Source organism: Nipponia nippon, unplaced genomic scaffold (assembly GCF_047370975.1).
Source record: "Nipponia nippon isolate SJK-2023a ecotype South Korea unplaced genomic scaffold, ASM4737097v1 scaffold_14, whole genome shotgun sequence".
NCBI lineage: Eukaryota > Metazoa > Chordata > Aves > Pelecaniformes > Threskiornithidae > Nipponia > Nipponia nippon.
In genome coordinates this window covers 9,197,190-9,219,078 of record NW_028262330.1, presented here as the reverse complement: position 1 = coordinate 9,219,078, position 21,889 = coordinate 9,197,190, and the positions used below count along the sequence as shown (strand labels likewise).

Here is a 21,889-nt window from a genome sequence, read left to right as displayed (position 1 = left end):
TGGAAAGCGGACGGCCGTTGGCCGCGCGGGCGGGTCACGTGGGGCGCCGTGGCGCCGCCCCCTTCCGCGCGGAGGTCCGAATCTCGTCCCGCGCGCGCCTTTCTGCCCGCCTGGCTCCCGCTCCTGTCAGGCGGCGGCGGCCGCGGCCATCGGGCGGGCGGGCCCCGGCGGGGCCGCTCCATGGCGCTAGCCCGCGCCTCCCCCCGCGGCTGAGGGCTCCGCTCCCCGCCAGCGCCCGGGGCATGGTGGGCAGGGTCGCCGTGGCCGCGGCGGCCGCCTCCCTCCCCGGGAAAGAGGGCGACGCTCAGGTGGGGACGCGGGAGGCGGGAGGCGAGCCGGGGCGCCGCGCTGTGCGGGCGGGGAGGGGGCTGGCGGCGGGCTTGGGGGTGCGGCGGGGCGGCCTGGCCCCTTTGTCGTTCGCGCTTGACACGGCGCGGCTGGTGTGGCGGGGGGAGGCGGAAAGCGCCGCCGGGGCGCCGCGGGCCGCTGCCCAGCCCGGTGCCCGCCGCTCGCAGCCTCGCCCGGGAGCGCAGCGCAGCCACCGGCCAAGCTGTCACGAAACGCCTTCTTGGGGCGCCCCGGCGGAGTCCCCGGTAGCTTTGGGAAGAAGTGTTTTCAGTTTCAGGTGATGCGATTTCGGAAGAGTTCGGGTTTTAATAAACCCAAAGTTATAAAAGTTGTAAAAGTCTTTGTGAGCCGTCTCTCTTGCAGTCGTACAAATGAGTTCTCTTTCATAGTTTGAATTATGAGATATGAATTCTCTTGTATAGATTTTCTGTAAGTATTTTAAAAGGTATAGTTTCCTTTTAAGATATGTTAGATGTTTACAGTAGGATCATACATCTTTAAGTGATGTTGGAATTCTCTGTTAAGTGCTCTATAAATGCTCTGGCGAACATCTTGAGGTAACCAATAGGTAGATCATCTGAATCGAAGTAGACTTTCTGAACTCTAGTATTATGGAGTCTCTGCAGAGCTGTTCTGAAGACCTTGTGGTCACCTTCAGTTTTGGTTGTCTCAAAGCTTCAGAATGGGATTTTTATTTATTTGAAATGGTAGAATCTTTATTTCAAGCTTAAATGGCTTTTGGAAACATGGAGCTAAAGTTGACGTGCACGCAGTCTTAGTGCATTGGCATGAGTTTTTTATCCTCTGAAAAAGTACTAGTGTCACTAACATATACTGCAGACACTGTACTGCTTTATATTACCACACTCAGTCATCTTAAGTTTTTAAAAACTAAGATTAATGTTGAACTTTTTTATAGCCATGCAAGAAACGTCGAGAGGAAGATACTTCTGTAAAAACAATCACAAGATATTTTTCACCATTAGCAAAACCAGTGGATAAAGTGTTGTCACCACCAAAACCCAACAATATATTGGATTATTTTAAAAAGACATCTCTAACTGAGAAAGCTGCATTACCAGTTGTAGCTGGAGAAAATAAAACACCCTTGGATGCTGATGACAAAGACTGTAACTTACCTTTTAAACCACTTTTAAAGCGGAAGAGGAAAGGGAAGAGAGTTAATTTTAATAATAAACTAAGAGAGATGAAAGAATCTGAGAATGAACACGAAATAGAAATTAGTGGTGGTGACAATAGAGAAGCAACAGGACTGAAACAAGACACTAATGATTTTATTGCTACTTGTACTTTAGTTGACCAAAAATGTGCAAGAGAATTAGCAGAAGATAATGTGCAAAGAGAGAACTTCTCAAATGCTGTCATCTACAGCAAAGATGCGAAGAAAGTTGGTTCTGAAATAAATGGAACAAAAAATAGGATAAGAAAATCAAGGAAAAGGAAGCACAAAGTAAATATGGATTTGTCTGAAAGTTTTTCATCTGAAAACCAGCTGAATGAAAAGTGTAAAAAGGAAACTGAAGAGAAGAAAAAGATGGTATCTCCTACAATAGCAGAGTGTGACGCTACTATTAGTGACTCCGGTTTTCAAGTTCATACAGATGATAAGACATCACAGGTAAATCATAGTATAATAACAGTGTCATTTGAGGACTTCTTGAAGAGTCAGGGAGAAAATAATGTAGATCATGTTGAAGAAGACACAAAGCCAACAATGGACAATTCTGCTACAGCAAATGAAACGGACAAAAGTGATAGTATTAGTGACCCAGAAAAGTGTGAGGAATCTCAGCAGCTACCACTTAGAACTGTAACTGTCCTTGCCCAGGTTCATTCCATTCCCCCAAAATTAGCTCCTTTGCATAAGGAGCAAAAAGGCTCTAGGAAAATAGCTTCCATTTTTTTGAAGCAGAAAGGATGTGTAGGGGAAAAAGAAAGTAGCCCGCCCCCCTTGGACAGCGAACAAACTGAACAGGTTACTCAGAAAAGAAAATCTAATGTCGTTATTGAGGAAGAAGAATTGGAGTTAGCTGTACTAGAGACTGCAGGGTCAGATTCTTTGAAGCCAAAATGTACTCTGGAAGAAAGGCATCAGTTTATGAAGGCGTTTAGACAACCAACATCGGATGTAATAAAAACTGGAGTTAAAAAGGCACCTGGAAAACAAAAGCAAGCCATTGGAAAGTCGTCAAAAGAAAAAGAAGGACCTGAAGGTGACATTGCTTCAAATAAAGGTTTAGAAAGTGGAGTACCAGAAGAGTATGTGGACAAATATACACGTTCTAGTCCTGAAAACAATAGAACTAAAACCCAAAGACCTAAAAAGTTTCAGAAAAAAGGAAACAGAAGAAGGAAGACTTCGGAAACTAAGGAAACGAATGTCTCAAATGCTAGCAATTATAATGAAGGTGAGGATTCAAGAGCTAATGTTCTTACTAAGGAAAACACCTTAGATGTAAGAATTTCATCAAGTCCAAAAGTGAATGAGTTAAGGAGGAGTTTAAGGCAGAAGAAAATCAAAACATCAACAAATGTCACACCTAAAAAAACCAGTACTAGAAATACCTTTTCTGAAGATGAATTAAGTGGCTGTCCTTTTCAGACTTCTACACCAAAAGCAAGCAAGCGATCCTTGAAGAAAAGTAACGTGTACAAAGCTGAGGTGATTACAGCGCCCTTTGATGGAAACAGCCCGATAAGGTAAACATTTTAGAGTATATTCTACCTTTTCGCACTTTGTTTTCCTGCAAGTATTTTAAGAGTAAGACATAATTATAAATTGATTGGAATGCATACCAGAGCTGCATGAAAACTGATCATGGTAGATAATAATACAGAAGAACCAGAGTTGACTCTATAAATGTGTTTGCACTAAAGACACTAAAAAAAAAAACAGAACAAAACAAAGACACCACCAATTGGGGGGTTGCTTCTGTTTGCAGCACTGTATTTTTAAAGGCTTTTGAAAATGAGATTGAGAGTAACATTTCCTTTTCTTGAAAAGTAATAATTTCTTAATACTTTTTTTCCTAATTAGAATGAGGTTTACACGTATCAATGCGACTACAAAATCAAATAAAGCTGAAGCAATGAAAAATGAAGAGTTTAACTCCAAAAATATAAGGGTAATTTATGTAGCAGTTTGCATTTCAGTATTTTCTCATTTACTATACACATATAATCGTGTTAATATTCAGTATTATGTGATAGTTTAATGTAATACAATATGGCAGTTCTTAGATACCCTATGGAAAGAGAATATTACTGCAATTTATGATAGAATTCGAGATAGTTTGTTGTACAGTTATTGTACCTTAGATTTTAAAATATGTTTTATTTGTGTAAATCTACTTTTTGTAACAGAAAAATCCAATAAAATAGTATGCTCATGTGGTGCAGGTTCTTGGGATGGGACATAGTGTTTGGATACAGCAGAACAGCTTATGCTTAAGAATGTCACTGCCTGTATTTCATTTGTTCTGTGGACAAATTGGAGGATCCCCTTGTAGGGCTCTCACTCCCTTTTGAAAAGTATTTATGTCATCTTGGTTTGCTCCTCCTTTCCATTCTTTCATTTTCTTTTTGATACCAATAGAACTTTATAAAAATCATATGCTTTTATTAATGTGAAAAATTTTATTAATATGTGAAATACTTACCAAATATATTGCTATTAATTGCTAGGTATTTTGGTTCTTTTGTACTTTAACAGATAAGCTCTACTTCTAAAAATATATCCAAAGCAAAACAGCTGATTGAAAAAGCAAAGGCTATACAGCATAATAGATCAAAGGTTAATGAAGACGTGCCAACTCCTGTGAGGCGCTCATCTCGACAGCGAGCTCTTGCAGAAAAGAAAAAATTACAAGATGAAGTAAGCTTGTATACTTTGTAGGGGAAAAAGTTATTTTGATGTTTTTGTGGTTCATTTTAAGCAACAAAAATGTTTCTTTTATAAGGTAGGTATCTATGCCACGGTATGGTAAATTTCAAATAGAATAAAAACTGCCAGGCATAGACTGGAAAGCTCGTCCTAATGCAGATCTATAAAATGCAGCAGATGGTCACGCTGTAGAAGTGACTGTTTCTCTTTCCTAATGGACAGCAAGGTGTCTGTTTCAACTGTGTGTGTTTTAGACATTTAAATTTAGGTGAGAGTAATTCTGGCCTTCGTTTATATATTGGAGATCTTATTCTATATACTATTTCTGTGTAGATAACAGTAATATTGTGTATAGTATTGTATAATATTCAAATTATGTTTGCTAACTTCTAAGCTCTCTAGCAGTTTCTCCAATTTTCTCAGTACTGATCACTAAATTGTATTGTTAATAAAGGAGGAAAAGTTGTGTTTCCTTTCTTATTTTATTTGCTTTCCTTCTAGGAATCGGTAATAATTTTAGATTCAAGCCTGAGTAATGCCGCTACTACAGTGCAGAATGTGAAGCAAAAGAATCTTCGGAGCTTAAATGATGTTTTGGGGAAAAAGTCTAGAAACTTGAAAGTTGCAAAGAACTCAAACGGTAATTGGGTTTTATTGAATGTGTTTAATTTTTATTACAGTTATTGACTATTATAACTTTATTTTAGCAAGCTGCCTTTGCAGTACATTCATATTTTCTTCTGATTTTTTGTATAATATTCCAATATATACCTTTTATTTTTATGATATAATGGTGCAGAGGTTATTTACATGTGCTGCTTTGATTTTTCTTCATTCAGGGAAAACTGTGGTTGTTTGAAAAACTGCCAATTGTATACAATGTTTTGTTGTCTTCTAATTTAATGTGTTTTTTTAATGTTACAGAAAATAATGTCTATAGTGATGAAATAACTAGAAATAAAACTATAATTTTGTTAAAATGCTCAGCTTTCCCTTAAGAAAAGGAGATTCCCTAATGTTATTAAATGGAACATACAGATAGTGAACAGAGAAGCAAGGTTAGAATCCTATATCAGTGCTAATCTAATCATGATTTTTTTTCTTTTTAAAGGAAAACTGGGATATCCACCTTCCTTCCTAGGCAGAAATGCTCAAAGCTCTGCAGGTGAACCAATTGTGATCTTTGATGAAAGCAGGTCAGTTTTCAAGATTGCAATTGCTTAAGAATCAAAATATATTTCAAGGTTACTTTAACATTCTGTCATTTTACAAATTTAAATATGTTTATTGACATGTGATATTAATGTTCATGGTTTTTATACTGATCAATATGTTAATCTGCTTGCAAAATTTTGTTTTTTTGTTCAGGAGTGCTTCAACCATTGCTGAACCATTTTAGATGGTTGGAAATGTAGTTGATGACTGATTAAAAAGAAATCCTAAATTGCATATAAAAGTACCAGGGGATTATTTTTTAAAATTAAAATCTGTAACAGAAAATTTAAAATTAAATGTAAACTATGACATTTAAATTAATTCTAGCAGTTCTCCCAAAATATTTCTAACTCTTGTGTAGAAGTGAATGTGATTAAATTCTGTTGTAAGCCTTACATAGCTGGTAGTTTTAATGATTTTTTTTTTTTTTTTCCCACTTTCATTAAAGCCAAGATGCATCTGAAAATTCTCAAGATGATGATCAGTTCAGAGCAAAACGTGAATTTTTGATGAGTGGGTTGCCAGAGTCACTGAAAAGACAGATTGCAAAGAAAGCAGCAGCAATGGAAGCGTACTCTCTTGCAAGTTCATGTTTTAAGACTGTTGTCCATGTACAGCAGAAGGATGACTGTAAGCTTTTGTTCAGCCACTTTGTAAATGTATATAATAAATTCTAGTAAGTCTGTGCAGAAAAGAAAAATGTTGAACAGCAGAACTTACTGTTATGACTGGAATAACTGGTAGTTTCCTACTTACAAGCTTCCAGTGAGGTGTTTTTGAATACACAATTTACGAATTGATGCTGAAGTAATGTATACATCCATGGGTGAGAATGCAAAATTCTTAATATTTAGTCAAAAAAGTTAGTCTTTGACGTTCCAATTTGGAGAACAGAGAGCACGTTGGACTGACTGGGGCAGAAACCATTTCCTTCTGACAAAGGCAAAATATTTCTCAAAAGAGAAAAGAACAGCCCATTTCTTTCCACTAAGTGAGGGAGAGTGCTATAGTGCTCTTATGAAAGGGCATGACAGAAAAGCAGAAGGTAGAATAGCACTTGTCAGAGTTTATATTTGCAAACCAGCCCATAAATAAACAAAATCCTTGGTGAGCATCTGTCCTACAGAGACCCAGTGAGGGCACAGGTTGTTATTTAGAGCAAGCAAAGCCCAGGAGCAACTTACTGCAGAAATGCTGTATGCAAAAATGTGCAAATTTGTTCTGCTTGTGGGAGGTGGAATTAATAAAGATAAAAAGTTGATGCAGTGTAAGTTAAATAAGCTTAGCTTTGACATGATAAAGCTGTAGTTAAAAGCACTTACTCCTATTTACTGTAGGATGTTTTTGTCTGTGACTGTATCTCTGTTCTGTTAACAAAAGCATCCTCTTCTTTTGTTTTTGGTGGGGGTTCTTTTGTAGGTTACCCTATGTGGAAACTGAAATCACCATCGTGTCCCCTATTAACTAAGCTAAGGAAACTGAATACTGAAGTCACTGACATCACAGAAATCACTCTTTCACTTGGGGAATTCTCTACTGTGAATTCAAAACTAACTGGAAACTGTTCTCCACCTGTGGTTAGTACTTTAAAATGGGGGCTTGTGTTACAAGAAAAATGAAAAGAAAATTGAAATTGTTTTGTTACTTCTTAGGACTTCTGTTGGTTTTAAAAAATCCTGTAGCTTGAATCCGTTTCAGTCCTAGATTTCCCCCCGCCCCTTGTGTGTGATTTACCCATTCTGCATTGTAACATTAGACAACTCTCAAGGCTTTCTGTTAATCTCTGGGTTTAACAAGACAGCTACTAATTTAAATTACACAAAACTGTCATTGTTATTCTGTGTAATGTTTTCGAATAATAATTTTGTGTGTGTGTATTACAGCTTTCTGGCCACCGACCAGTTTTTCCTGAGACATTCAGGAAAGATTTACTAGATGAGATCACGTCTTCTAATTCTCAGTTTCCTGTGAGAAAATACTTCTACAAGTTTCTGAAAAAGCAAACGGAACGGTTGGTTTTTGAAAAGAGTATACAAGGTTAGTAATCTACGTAAGGAAAAACAAACACACACTCTCATTCTCTCTAGCATAAAAAGGCAGCTTGGAATTTCCAGAAATATGTCAGTGAAGGAATACTGTTATTGGAAATAAATTGGTCCTCACATTTTAGGTAATTTTGACCAAATTCTTCAAATATGACTTAAACAAACATACGGTTGTGATGGACGTAGCTTGAAATTTTAAAAAGTTGTTTGGTTGGTTGGTTTTTTTTTTCCTTAGAAAACAGAGATGGCACTGCAAATTCTGAGGCAAATCAGAAGCATTCTGACAACTGGAAGGAAACTAAGAGGAAAAGGAAAGAAACGGAAGACCACAAATCAAAAAGAAGAAAACAAATTGAAGGTACAGAGACTGAAATGAAATCCAGAGTTTCCAGGAACCTTATTTCTCCTGTATCTGGAGAAAAACAAGCAGAGACAAGACAAGCCACGCATTTGGGAAAAAACAAGACCCAGAAACCAGATCTTATGACAGAAGACAGTGAATATTTATCAGAGCCAAATGCACTTTCAGGTAACTGCATTTCCTGTCTTATTTTAATTCTCTTTGCATTGAGGGAATGTATATATGATGTATGTCAGCTTTCCACTGTGATGCAGAAATCATATCTAGTCTTAATATTCTACTAGACTGGATCGACTCTTTTGCATGAAGAAGTATTTAAAAGTGGATAATATTTTTTTCTGTAGGTGTTGAAAAGGAAGACATGCTCTGGACAGAAAAATATCAGCCTCAAGATTCCAGTGAACTTGTAGGGAACAAGAAAGAAATTGAAAGGCTACACAGGTCAGAAGTGGGAGCATGGATCCATTCTTAAAATAACTCAAAACATCATATTACTTGATTATGCTCAAAGAAGCAAAGTCAATTATTTTACACTGTGCTTAACACTTACAGAGTGTATGTTTGTGGCCTTTGTTTTGGTTTACTTCTGAAAAGTTGCAGAAGCAAACTGTCAGTTGGTGTGAATGATCTTATGGTCATGGTTTCTTTTACAGTAATACCTCAGTAGCTTGTATGGTGTGGTACAAAACAAAAACACACATGAAATGCTACATTAGGCTGTGGGATAGAATGAAATACTTAAGTAACTAATGCCCTTACATTTTTAGTAAAAATTATTTTTTGTCAGGTTATTTAAGCTTACACACTAGGAATGAGAGATAGCAACTTACCAGTACTTTGTCTATACTTCCCTACAAGCATGCCTGATCCTGATCTTGATGCACTGCCTCTGCTTTTGACAGTAATTTAGCGCTCAAGTCCATCTAATATATTGTGCTTTCAGTTAATTTTCTGTATGGGTTTAAGTTATTGTTGTGGCTCTTACGCAGAATTTAAAGATCCACCCGACAAACAACACTAAACAATGAATGATAAAGCATTTTCCACAGTTTAAGTAGCTTACCAAGTGACTTGTTTTTATACCAATCAGCCAATAGAACAGAGAATGAAGAAGGAACCCTTTTTTACAAAAGAATCGAACAAACCCTGAACAATTATTTTTTTTTTTAATCTGAAGCGACTTGATAAGTTGCTGAGAGGGATAACAAGTGGCTGATGTCCCCTAGTTTTATGTTCTGTTCCATCTGAATTTGGTTCACTTTATTCAGCAGTAATTTTTATTTTTTATTCTGTTCCTTCCCTTTATAGTTGGTTAAAAGAATGGAAAAAAAGAGCTGATTGGGAAGAAAAAAGAAACCAGAAAGGGGAAAAGGAGGACAAAGAGCATGAAGGTGCTGATAGAATTAAAAATAATATATATAGCTTCTCTTTGTTAAAGTTGGCATAAAAATGACACAAATCCTTTCTTTTCTTTTAAATAATTCTACAGGTTCTTTGGACAGCCTTGACTTTAAAGATAATAAATCTGATGTTGAGGAAGAGACTAGCCTTTGCAATACAGTTCTGATAACTGGCCCACCGGGAGTGGGGAAAACTGCTGCAGTATATGCTTGTGCTCAGGAGCTTGGTTTTAAGGTTTGTGGAGTCCTTTCCTCAGTGCCGTTTTCTTATTTGTAACTAGTGATATGAAAGCATTCATAATACAAGATGGCTAACATTTTTTTGTGTAAATTAAATACCGTTGCAGATATTTGAAGTCAATGCTTCTTGCCAGCGTAGCGGTAGACAGATACTGTCTCAACTAAAAGAAGCTACTCAGTCTCATCAAGTGGACAAAAAAGGCATTAATGCACATAAGCCTTGCTTTTTTAACAGTTGTAGCAGTGCCAAGTCACCAAGTAAGTTTCATGGTTATATCTGGGGGTTTTTGTTTGGTTGGGGTTTTGGGTTTTTTTTCTGGTTGTGGGGTTCGGTTTTTGGTTTCTTTTTGAACTGAGTTCCCAAAACAATTTTTAGACATCAATTGTTTAAAAAAGATAGCAAATTTCAGCTTATTTGGCCATAACAATAAGAAATGCTCCATTGGTTAACACAACTACATACCAAATTAAATAATGACTTTATCAAAATGACTGACTCTTGGTTATCTTAAGTTATTTCTGTAGTGGTGGAGTAAGTGCTATGGCACTTGAATAGAAAGTTGAACAGAAAGCATTCCCTATAACAGGAGAAAAGTAAAATAAGCAGAAATCAGCACGGTAAACCTGTCCTGTACTAGATACAAACCTGGGATTTGCTCTAAATTTGCCTGACAAATGTCAGTTTGAGATTACATTTCCATCTTAAGTTTAATATAAAACATATCTTGCAGAAAAAATGTATTCTCCAAAGAAAGTTATTTCACCAAGAAAACCTCCACTGTCACCAAAAGGAGCAGGGTTAAAACGAAGCTTGCCCCCTAAAACACTTGCAAACTATTTCAAAATTTCTTCCAAACGTAAAGGTAACGATGCAGCAGTAACATCTCAAGAGAAAAATAAAGGTAGGTATCACTATATAATCATGAATTACCTTTGGAGATGGAAATGCTACGCTGTACTACTGTTTATGTGGAGCTGTGTGGAGAAAAGAGTAGAGCACACTTCATTACACTCTAACTGCCGGCAAGAGTTACTTAATGCATCTCAGATACACCTAACTACAGAGAAAGCAGTCATTACTCTGTATTACAGGAGAGTTAACTAGGGTACAGACTATCTGAAATTCAGTAGGTTTTCCTTAGTTGTTTCGTTTTGTTTGGGTTTTTTGGTTTGTTTTTTTCCCCCAGAGCATTTAGGTGAGAGAAGATAAATTAAAATCTGTGTCTAGAAAAACACACCTTTATATTACCTCAGTGCCTGTTTCAGGTTGGTGTGGAATGGTCCTTGTGCTAGCTGGTATATATATGTCAGAATTAATGCCACAGAATTAAGATTGCAGACTGTGGATTTTAATACATAGAAAGGCATGCTGAAATCTTTGAGTCGCTTAATATTGGAAGGTATATTTCCAAATGCTTCATGGGATCAGGTTTTTAGAAGGGAAATAATGTATTTGGACAACCAGTATTTTTGCACAGACAGTACAGAGGAATGCATGAGCAAAGTGCTGGATTGAATTGGGGCAATCAAGTCTAGTCCTTGTCTTTTCAAGCAATCGTATTGCACTGTCTCGAAGGACTTACCTACTCCATGCCCCTGAGACATCATAGGTCACAAACAGGTTAGGTGCAGAATTAATTCTGTAGTCAGCCCTTCGCCAAACACTGTTGAATTCCCAACAAATTTGTTGCAACTTTTTTTAAACAAGAGACATCAGAAAAGGGTGTAGGTCAGATTTCTAAGTTTTTGTGTCAGTGTAGATTTTCTTAAGCAGTTTATACATGCAGTGTTTTTGAAACCAGTGTCTAGAATGCATATTAAATGGCTTCAGTCCTCCTTTACTTCTCGCTCAATTCTTCACCCATCTGCAGGAAATACTCAGAATTCACATGAAGAAAAGAAAGATGCTCAAATTAAGTCAATAAACAAAGAAGTAGAAGGAGGAGAACACAACAGAAAAAGTGCAACATCTCTCATTCTTTTTGAAGAGGTAAAATTCACATGAAATGTATTGATGCGAGCGATACGTCCTTTCATTATGTTTAAAGAGTTTAATTTTTTTTTCCCTTCCTACTTGAGACTTCTAGGTAGATTCAAGTGTGAGGTTTATCAACTTAAAAATTAATTCAATGCTTAATGATTTCACCGTCATGAGTACTTTTTTTAATCCTGGGTCGTTATTTAAAAAGATAAAGAAACTATCATCTATCAACAGTTGTTCACTGCTGGAACAGTTTGCAGGATTCTGCTAATTTAATTCCTTTGATTATGCCAAAAGTGATGGTTTATGATTTTACACTACTTAAATGCACTGAGACACTTTAAAAGTCACCATTAACACCCCAGTAATTACAATATCTAAGCCCGCATTAAATTCTTCTTTTCTTTAACCCCTTGCCCAAAAATGTCTTTGAGTCTTAAACTAAGAATAGAGAATTGCAGCCAAGAATGTAATTTTAAGTAAATAAAGGAGGTATAGCAATGATGCCAACTGTGGCAACTGATCCTACAGATCACTGGTGCAATTCTATTAAAAAGAAAAAACCAAACTTCAGAAGCCACCTGGGCAACCTGCTGTAGGTGACCCAGCTTGAGCGGGAGGGGGGTTGGACATGTTGACCTCCAGAGGTCCCTTCCAACCTCAACCAGTCTGTGATTTTGTAAGCTTCAGCACAGAAGACTGTGATCGAAGTGTTGTGTGCTAACAAGCGAACTTCACCTGAAGCATGTATACTGTCATTGCCCGCACATGTTCAAGAAACCTGTATTAATGTGCAGTCTTACTCAGTGGTTAACAGACTGCATTCAGAGCTTCAGAGCTTGTAGCTATTGTTAAAGCTGTTGATATTTTGCGCTTCATTTGTCTTCTATAGGTAGATATAATATTTGATGAAGATGCAGGATTTCTAAGTGCAATAAAGACATTCATGGCAACTGCAAAGAGACCTGTAATTCTTACTACCAATGGTGAGTAGTGTTTGATACAGTAATCAGGCTTTTCAGATGAGAGAGCCTATTTTAACAAGATGGTTTAAATGGTGATGATTGAATACAGCTCCAAAATGTAAAATTAAATGAGTGGAGACTATAAAGCAAGTATTTTAGTATTTGAATAAAGATACTGGTTGCTCTAATGGGTAAAGAAAATAATTAGTTTTTAACATAATGTCATAACAGTTCGCTGATATCTCTTTATATAGATCCAACATTCAGCTTAACATTTGATGGCTATTTTGAAGAGATCAACTTCGGAACCCCTTCCTTGGTAAGTCTGTGTTTGGAAATGCAGATACGTCCTAAGCAAGTAGTTGTCAGCTAATTTAAGTTTGAAATTTAAATGTTGGTGTAGGTTTATATTTATCTGATGTAATATGTCTGTTTCATCAGAAGATTATGTTTTCGGGTTTTATGCAAGGATGTGTAGGATGTATTTATCTTTACATGTAGAATTTTTATTACTAGCCTGGAAGATTTATTTTCTTAACCATTTAGTATTTGAGAGAATTACAATAAGAACATCACTTTATCGCTTAATTTAGTTTTTAGGACGTAGTAAGTAATATCATAGATGATGTATCTAATAGTTTTGATCTGAAGGCTGACTATGCCAGTATTGGTTCATTCATTAAAAAGTATAGGAACTATTTTAGAAATATTACGGGTTATTCCTTTAATGTAAACACTAGTATTCTGTATGGCAAATAGTTTTATTTGCAACTATATATTGTATGAAAAACCTAAATAAATGCGAATCAGAAGGAACTAACTTTTGAGAAGGGGAATTTTTTTTTTTAATGAGACATTGAAAATCTTTTGGGCTACCAGACAATTACAGAGGTAAAAGAAAGAAAGAAAAACCTTTACAGTGAATATAGTTCACTGAAACCTGTTCATTGGTGATGAGAAGCAAGGCGTATGCGGTTTCAGGCACATAGGCAGAATATGTGTGTTTTGTTTGTTTTTAATGAGTTGAATTTCTAAATTTAACTTAATTCCCTGATGTGGACTGTTTAGATTTGGTACAGTATTCTGCTTTTCTATAGAGGTTTTAATCTAACTGTAATCTAATTTAATAAACTAATCTTCTGTATCGAAAGGAAAAATGTGTTGCAAGCATAAATAGAATAATGTGCTTCTGTGTGACTATTGAGTCTGATTGGTAAGAGTTGTTTTCAGTGGTCTTTGTCTAACTTTTGTTTAGATTAATGCTGCTAGCTATCTCCAAGTGCTGTGTCTGGCTGAGAATCTACGAACAGATGTAAAAGACTTAGCTGCTCTGTTAACCACAAATAACTGTGACATCAGACAAAGCGTTCTCTACTTACAATTTTGGGTTAGAAGTGGAGGTGGATGCTTGAAAGACAAATGTTTGGCACATCATGGTAAGTTGATTTAATTCAATTAAAAAACAATTCTCCATCTTAACATGAATTTGATTAAATCAAACCATTCTTAGACATGTATGAATAGACAGTAACTTTCTGTAAGACTCCTAAACATTTGTGTAGGGTTTTGGGTTTGGGTTTTTTTGGGCTACTTCAAAGCCTTGTATATATGTATAAGGAACTAAAAGTTTGATTTTTATTGCACCTGTTTATTACCCATCATTATGGTACTTAATTATCTCCCTTTCCTCTTCTGAGCAGCTGTCATAGTTTAAGCCCAGCCGGCAACGGAGCACCACACAGCTGCTCACTCACTCCCCACCGCGGTGGGATGGGGGAGAGAACTGGGGGGGGGGGGGGGGGGGAGAGAAAGGAAAAAGAAACCCCAAAAACAAAACCCCCAAACCTCATGGGTTGAGATAAGAACAGTTTAATAATTGAAACAAAATATAATAATAATGATAAAAGAATATACAAAGCAAGTAATTGCTCACTACCTGCCAACTGATGCCCAGCCCGTCCCCAAGCAGCGGTCCCTCCCTCCCAGCCAACTCCCCCAGTTTATATACTGAGCATGACGCCATACGGTACGGAGTAGCCCTTGGGCCAGTCAGGGTCAGCTGTCCTGGCTCTGCCCCCTCCCAGCCTCTTGTGCACCGGGCAGAGCTTGGGAAGCTGAAAAGTCCTTGACTGGTGTAAGCACTACTGAGCAACAACTAAAACATCAGCGTGTTATCAACATTATTCTCATACTAAATCCAAAACACAGCACTATCCCAGCTACTAGGAAGAAAATTAACTCTATCCCAACCGAAACCAGGACAGTAGCAAAATTGGGCAGAGCAGGGCGGCAGCAGTAGTTTCCCTTCAACTCAGAGTTTGCAGTTCTTTATCCATTTAGCTGAGTTGTATGTAATTCAACTAGAAGCAGAACTGAAAAAAGGAGAAAAACTGGACAGCTAGCAAGCAGGCAGCAAGGGTAAGAACTTGGTCCCAAAGGATACAGGAAGAACATCCTCGCAGGTGTGGGTGAGCGAGACAGCGCGTGAGCGAGCAACAGAGAGAGGCTAGTGGGGCATAAAAGGAAGAAGAGACCATTTCAAATGGTGACTTGCAAAGAAGGGAGAGCAGGCAGATTGGTAACGCTTAAAGAAATGAAATGGGAAGGATGCATGGGGATGGGGATGACTAATTTCAGTCGCTATATTCATTCAGAACTGCAGCAAGAGGCGACAGTTACGGTATCCTTTATAAAAGGAATTGAGGCAAAGAGGCAAAGAATCAATTTCATGATGCAATTGTTTCTTTTTAAGTAACACATGTTATCTTTGTGCAGGAGGCGATGAGACAGATAAAGAAGATCACGTAATTCATTCTGAAAAGACTACTGATTCCAAGATTGATTTTTCTCAAGCTGATGCACATCTTCAGGAGTTTCCAAAATGTGATACAGGCTGTGTAGAGACATTGCTTGGCCTTAAGAATATCCTGTTGCCTTCAGAAGATTTGTTTACATTTCTTAAGGTATTTTTGTAGTTGACTAGCTAATACTTTGATTGCCAGATAATTGAGCGTAATCATCACGATGAATAGCATCTTCTTAGAAGCAAATCTCTTTGAAAAGGTTTGTTGTACAAATTAGGGGATTCTGTTGTTATTGAGCAAAATCTGAACTGGGACAGTCTCCTGCAAGCGACAGTCCTTCGCCTCATAAACACAAAGCCAGGAGTATGAGATTTTCTGTAATAATATTTTTATTTAAAAAAAAAAGTATTAATAATTTTTTTTATTATTATTTTACAGCACAAAATCAAAACCATGGGGGAATGGAATAAATTGATGCAGCTTCTCACAGAATTCCAGATGAAGAAAGTGGATTTTATATATAGTAATCTCGAACTTATTCTTCCCTTACCAGTGCAAGTTCTTTCAAACCAGTCTGAAGCCTCTAACTCTATACTTGAAAGGACTACCATAGTTTCTTCCAAAAGCAGATCTACTAACAATTATTGCTCTGCAAAAAGCAGCTCTGGAAAAAAGTCTAAGAAGACAAAGAACCAGAAAAGGCTGGATATATTGGATGATAGTGACTTATTTGATACTGGACTGAACTATTCAGCTGAATTCATAACTTTGCCATCGGAGAGTCCTACATCATGTGATAAAGTGAATAAAGAGGAATCAAAATTGTTGATGAATGAAGAAGAAAAAGAAATTGAAACTAAAACCTCAGCAAATGAGAAAAGGTCTGCTCTTGTTTTTCGGTGTCTGAACTCACTGACTGAATTTGTGGAGAACATGTCTTTCTTGGATTGCTGTGTAAACACTAACACCAAGGAACCACTGGAGTTTTCTAAAGATGAAAGATTTAACTGGACAAATGGCAAAATCAAAAATGGTCTTTGTGATGAATTCAGTATAGAAGATACTGATTGGTGGAGTTCCCAGAGCTGTAGTGAAATAAAGGCAGCTATTGAAGCACTCAGTTTTAACAAATGTTCTGTTAATATTTCACAAAACTTGGAATCTTCTTTGAGTATCAGTAAAACACCTGAAAGCGATCAACTGGAGGGACTTACTTTGCATATTTCAAGCACAAGAAATTACGTATCCTTCAGTCAGTCGGCTGATTCAAGGTAAGACTCTGCTAATATTTCTGGAATATAATGCAGTTATTTGTCAAGAGAAGCATTTCACAGGGTGTAAGACTGTTTCAGATACTATGTACACACATTCATACCAAGGTGAATGTTGTCAGTATGTCTCAAAACAGTGGAATATGTTGTTCACTTTGCTTAAATAAGCGTAAATTAACTGCTTGACAATCTCTGCAAAAAGTGACTTTTCTTGTTTGAATAGCCTGACTATAATGTTATTCAGGAATGGTAGCCTTAATCCAGTCTATTTACTTTGGAAACAAACAAACACACGCCACTGCCACCCCCAGAAGAAAAACAAAAACCGAAAGGAATGGCTCTTTCAAGACAGACAGTTAGATTGAAATGGATTCTGCAAGTACTAGACATGCAAATTTTTCATCCAGTGCCTGGTCATATTGAGTCTGTATTAAATGCGTAGCTGTTGCTTGATGAAGACCTAACAAAATTCAGAGCAAAGTTATTGCAATTTTTTTGTAGTAACTTATGCTAACGAAGAATAACCTTTAATATATTATAAAAGATCAAAGAATACATTGCTGCTAGCAAGTGTGGATATGAAAGACTGTTTTTAACATAAACAAGTCGGCTTACATGAAATTGGCATAATAGGTGAATAAAACCTATTCAAGTGTCTGAATAGGAAAATAGCTTAGACTGATTTCTGTAAGTCAGTACCCAGAGGAGCAATGTCCAAATGGAGCTAGCCGTCTAACCTGTCACCAAGTTTAGCCAATATATCATGAGTTATACATTGGATCTGATCTTGACGTTCTGGCAAAAACCAATCACGTGATGCTTTTTATTTTTGAAGACCACAGATGCTTTTGGTTACATTGTCTGACGGATGTACTAACCCTCACGTACATAACTAGATTGTGAAGACCTCCCCAGATTAGGCTTCGTAGTTAAGCTAAGAGCATTGGCCAAACAAGCTGCCCTTCTGTCTCTGAGTGCAGCTTTGTGGTGCTGTGTAAGCAGCACACGGTCAGAAGTTGCAGGCATCTAATCCATTGGGATGCAGTTTTGGACCTCACTATGTTTAACAGTTTTAAACCAGTGGATTTGGTCTTAAAGGAACAAAACAGGGACTGCACATTATTGAACAAGAAACAATAAAGCTTCATTCTCCATTTTAGCATTCACAAAAAAGCACAGAAGAGGCTGGCAGTCATCAGAACTGTGTTTTCCAGAAGTCCTTTAAACCTGGGTAATAAGCAAGCCAGCATACTTGAATACCTCCCCACTCTTCGCAGTATCTGTAGGTCTGAGAAGCTTAAAGAGCAAGGGAAGACTAAAAGAAGGTAAGTTTTGGTTTTTCCTAAATCTTGCTACATTTCAATATACAAGGTAGTTAAGAATTTTAATAAAATATTTTGTGAAATAATTCTAGACAAGAAAGGTGAATGTTTGCCTCTCTAAATAATAAAAGCGTTGCCTTGTATTTGGAAATAACTTTGTTCCCTTATAGTCACTTTTCTTTTTATAGGTTCTTGCATTATCTTGAAGGGATTCATCTCGAAATACCCAGACAAATGATAAACAATCTGTCTTTGGACTTCCCTTAAAATCGCTAACACCAGAAATACTTTGTGCCTCATGGTGGTATTCTCACCATAGTTTGATTTTTTTACCACATTATTTTATTGTACATTCAGAGCCATTTGTATATTAAATTTCTATAAGTATTTAAAATAATGTATATATCTATTGTCGTGATATTGCTCTCCACAAGTGAAATGTGGGTTTGTTTTGGTGCTTGTCCAATAAGTGCATTTATAATCTTTAAATGCCCAAACTAATCAATGGGGACTACTTCATACTATCTTTCTCTGTAATTTGTGTATCACGTAGCAAGAAGTCCTTTTGTAATGACCAACTGTCACAACTTCCACAGCAAAGTTGCTTTTTTCTGAGGAGACCATTTTATTAAAATAAGCTTGTTTCTTTCTGAATTTGCAGTTAAGTGTTAAATAACCTGGGGTGGGAGGGGCAGGGAGAGGATGAGACAAGTCTTCTAAAATGGAAATGCCTGAAACCAACTCTTCACAATAACGACTGTCTAACAAAGCCTTTGCAAAGCACTGTGCCTCAATGTACATATATTTGTATACATTCGTTTCATTTCGTTGTTTACAGCTGTCAGATCTGCATGTTAATCTCATAAAAAGGTAGAGAAATGATTACTGTAGCTTAAGGTGGACTCAGAGATTAGGCAAGATTTTGTAAATAACAATTATTCCAGTGTTGCTTTGGTTTCAGTAATATTTAACTACTTCTAGTCTTGTATATTGTGTTCTATTTTTATACTTCATTTTGTATTTGACAAGACTTCAGCCTGATTATTTGTGATTGAATCTGTTTTTATACAACAATAAATTTGTGAGACTTTGCTACAGTTCTGAATATTTCTGTTGTATGAAAAGTAAGACTCCTAAAACTTAATGTTTTCAGTCCATAAAGATGATTTTTTTATGGGTTTTTAACTGGAAATATTTCAACCATGTACTTTTCCACCTTTATATTGCAGTTGGACTGTTCCTCTTTCTCAAACTGAGTCAGATTGGTGCCATGCAGTGGTACCTCAATGTTTCTGTAATAAGGAAGGCCATTTTCTGGTACATTCTGTTCTCATCTTAAATTTTTCATGTCTTAAACATGTTCAGGAATGAGAAATATTTATGAAAACAGTAAATTATTTTAAGCTTCCGCATTCTAGATAATAATCTTTACTCTTTCAGTAGCCCAGAATTATCAAATAAGAATGAAATAAAGTGGTGGCTGTTGAAATCTTAATGGGTTGTATTGTTGTATCAATGGTCTAAGCAACTCCTGTACATTTTTTGTAAAAATAAATGAACCAAAATTTTTAAAAAATTTTTAAAATAAAAAAGTAGAAGTATATCTGTTCACTGCTTTATAAAGGCAATCTCAATCTAACTAGATTACAGTGGGGACCTACATAAATTGGAAACAGGCCCTATAAAGTATTATTGTTTTAGGAAATTCATTGGTTATTTAAAAGATATAAAGTAGAAAGCAATGGGAGAGAACTTACCTCCTTTTGAAGTAAGCTCTCTGGTTCTAATAACTGCTTTAAGGATTTTTTTATAGAATCTCCAGGCTATGTTGTCCAAAAGGTAAGGTGGAATTCAAGTATTTCACTACTTGATAAGACACTTGGGTGCAATTACCACATAAACCCAACTCAAGGCAGTTTGAATGAAGGATAATCTACTTGTGATGATTTAGTTGAACTCTGGTAAACTAGCAACTTTGCATTTTTAGGCATGAAGCACGAGCATCTTTTGTATGCTAGAAGGCGGCAAGTTACCTTGAGGGACGGGCTGCTCTTGGGGAAAAGAGATTTGGGGCTGGTTTTGATTAACTCAGCTTAAAAGGAAATGCTTCGCAAGACCCATTCCAGCACTGCGGAAGTCTCCTACCTTTGATTCAAAATGTTTTCCTGCAATAGTTTGGGCCCTGCTAATACTTTACACTGCCCATCTAGCTAGCTTATGTCTTATGTAGTAGGGCACACAACATTGCTTCCACAGGGTGAAAGTGTAATGTAAGAAAAAACCAGCTTCTCTTCGGAGCAGAAAACACCTTTTCTTCCAAAACATAAAAATCAGCTTAAGGCATCTTGGGAATGACTGAAGATATCTGGAAAGGAAAAAGACAAAACCCATGCCTGTAATCTACCTAAACAAAAGAATTTGGCGAAACCAGAAGTAAAACAACCCTGGAGTTTCACGATGACTCTGCACCCTATTTAAGCAGTAGTTATTACTAGGTGTACAATAATTTAAAAACGAAAAAACCAACAATCGTGTTGTTCTTGTTGAAATCTCAGTCAAGTGTCAAGCTTTTCTTTCTTTTTACTGTCATTCCAATATTGCTTTCCAGAATGTAAATGAAAGTGACATTATTCTACAATCCCACGAGTAATACAGAAAAAAGCAGTTAAGCTTTAGGCATGTTCTTGCAAGCATACACTCTGTTAATGCTAATGGAGAGTCGAAGTAGGAGGAGGGAAGGATGCCTTTACAAGCAAGACTGTCTCTGTGAAAGCCCTGGAACGGGGCACGATGTATCTTGACAGCCGAGGGCTGGGAAGGACGCGGCCCTTGCAAGTCACAGAAAGAAAACTGAGACACTGAGAAAAACAGGGCTACTGACCAATGCGGGTTTTTGGTGGTGGGGTTTACAGGTTGTCTTGAATATAAATAACCATCCTGCAAACGTCATGCAGATTCTCTTTTGTATTCTACAGGATCGGTAGGGACACCACAAAGATTGGGCTAGCAAAAGAGCTTCAATGTAGGGCTTGCAACAAAATTATCTCTGGGGAAAATGCAATCAACGTTTATATTGTAGCATAGCACAGATCTTAAAGGGTAAGTGCTGAAAAGAGACTTTAGGTAGGTAGTTGAACAATACTCGGCTTTTCAGATATTCTGCTGCTGTTTATTTCATGACTTCACAATATTTTTAAAAAAAAGGTACAATGCTATTTAGTGCCTAAAAAATGGAAACAATTTGTCAGTACTTTAAACTGATAACATATCTCTAGTACACTATTTAGTCATCTGCAAAATAAGTAACTACACCGTGTTTTTACAAGATTATACATAAACTTTACTAAAGAATCATTGCATGTTGTAGTGTACTATAGTAATGCAAGTTAACTATGCAAACTAACCCAAAACTGTAGTAAAATGAAAAATATTTTAATACCTTTTAATCTATTTCTGATTTAATTAATCTTGAAAATCTTTCCTTCACCTTAAAATTTTCTCTTTTGTCTTTTTCTTTCCTTAGACAAACTGACTATTAAGTCGTAGGCTTTTTGACATTGGCTTTATCTTGAAAGAGGGACATTTTCCTTAGGCTTTGCAAATCCCAAACACTCCGTTTTCCCTGTGTTGAGTTATGCTGACGGTTTTTTTTCCTTGCAGCACTTGGTGTCACGCAGCTCCTTCTCGGATACTGCCCTGAGCACCTACAGGGTGGCAGAGCTCTGCTGAGGAAAGCGTAACTCCCCTGCCGCCTGGGCTACCGATGCTTTAAGCGATGTCTGGTGAACGGATGCCGTTCTGTTAGGCAGCAGGCTTTTTTAAATTATTTTTTTTAGAGCCAAACCTGAGGTGGAGTTGGAGGCAGACCTGTCGGTGCGTGGACGAGCCCTCCTCCTGGAAAGGGGACCCTTAGTAATCGAGGTTCAGAGCACTCGTAACTCGTTGGGGGAGGCTTGAGCCGGTGCCGCGCAAAGCGAGGAGAAGGCGCATCCCGCGGTAAGGAGCGGCGGGGCGGCCGCGGCGCCCGGCCGTT

General features: G+C 37.3%; 1 protein-coding gene across 2 annotated transcripts; it reads left to right on the top strand.

Annotated features, from left to right (window-relative positions):
- The first annotated feature begins 80 nt into the window (after window positions 1–80).
- On the top strand, window positions 81–21,820 carry ATAD5 (ATPase family AAA domain containing 5). Of its 2 annotated transcripts, none has more exons than XM_087751314.1 (23): window positions 81–308; window positions 1,268–3,069; window positions 3,407–3,494; window positions 4,082–4,243; window positions 4,754–4,892; window positions 5,364–5,448; window positions 5,916–6,097; window positions 6,887–7,044; window positions 7,351–7,504; window positions 7,748–8,041; window positions 8,218–8,314; window positions 9,182–9,264; window positions 9,363–9,508; window positions 9,621–9,771; window positions 10,245–10,415; window positions 11,385–11,503; window positions 12,387–12,480; window positions 12,714–12,778; window positions 13,715–13,895; window positions 15,235–15,422; window positions 15,702–16,534; window positions 17,695–17,859; window positions 21,693–21,820. In XM_087751314.1, the coding sequence occupies exons 1-23, from the start codon at window positions 243–245 to the stop codon at window positions 21,811–21,813; spliced, it is 5,544 nt and encodes a 1,847-aa protein (XP_087607440.1). In that variant the 5' UTR covers window positions 81–242; the 3' UTR covers window positions 21,814–21,820. The 2 variants fall into 2 exon arrangements, with proteins under 2 accessions (XP_087607440.1, XP_087607441.1); XM_087751315.1 differs by lacking the exon at window positions 21,693–21,820 and adding an exon at window positions 18,045–19,338.
- The last annotated feature ends 69 nt before the right edge of the window (window positions 21,821–21,889 follow it).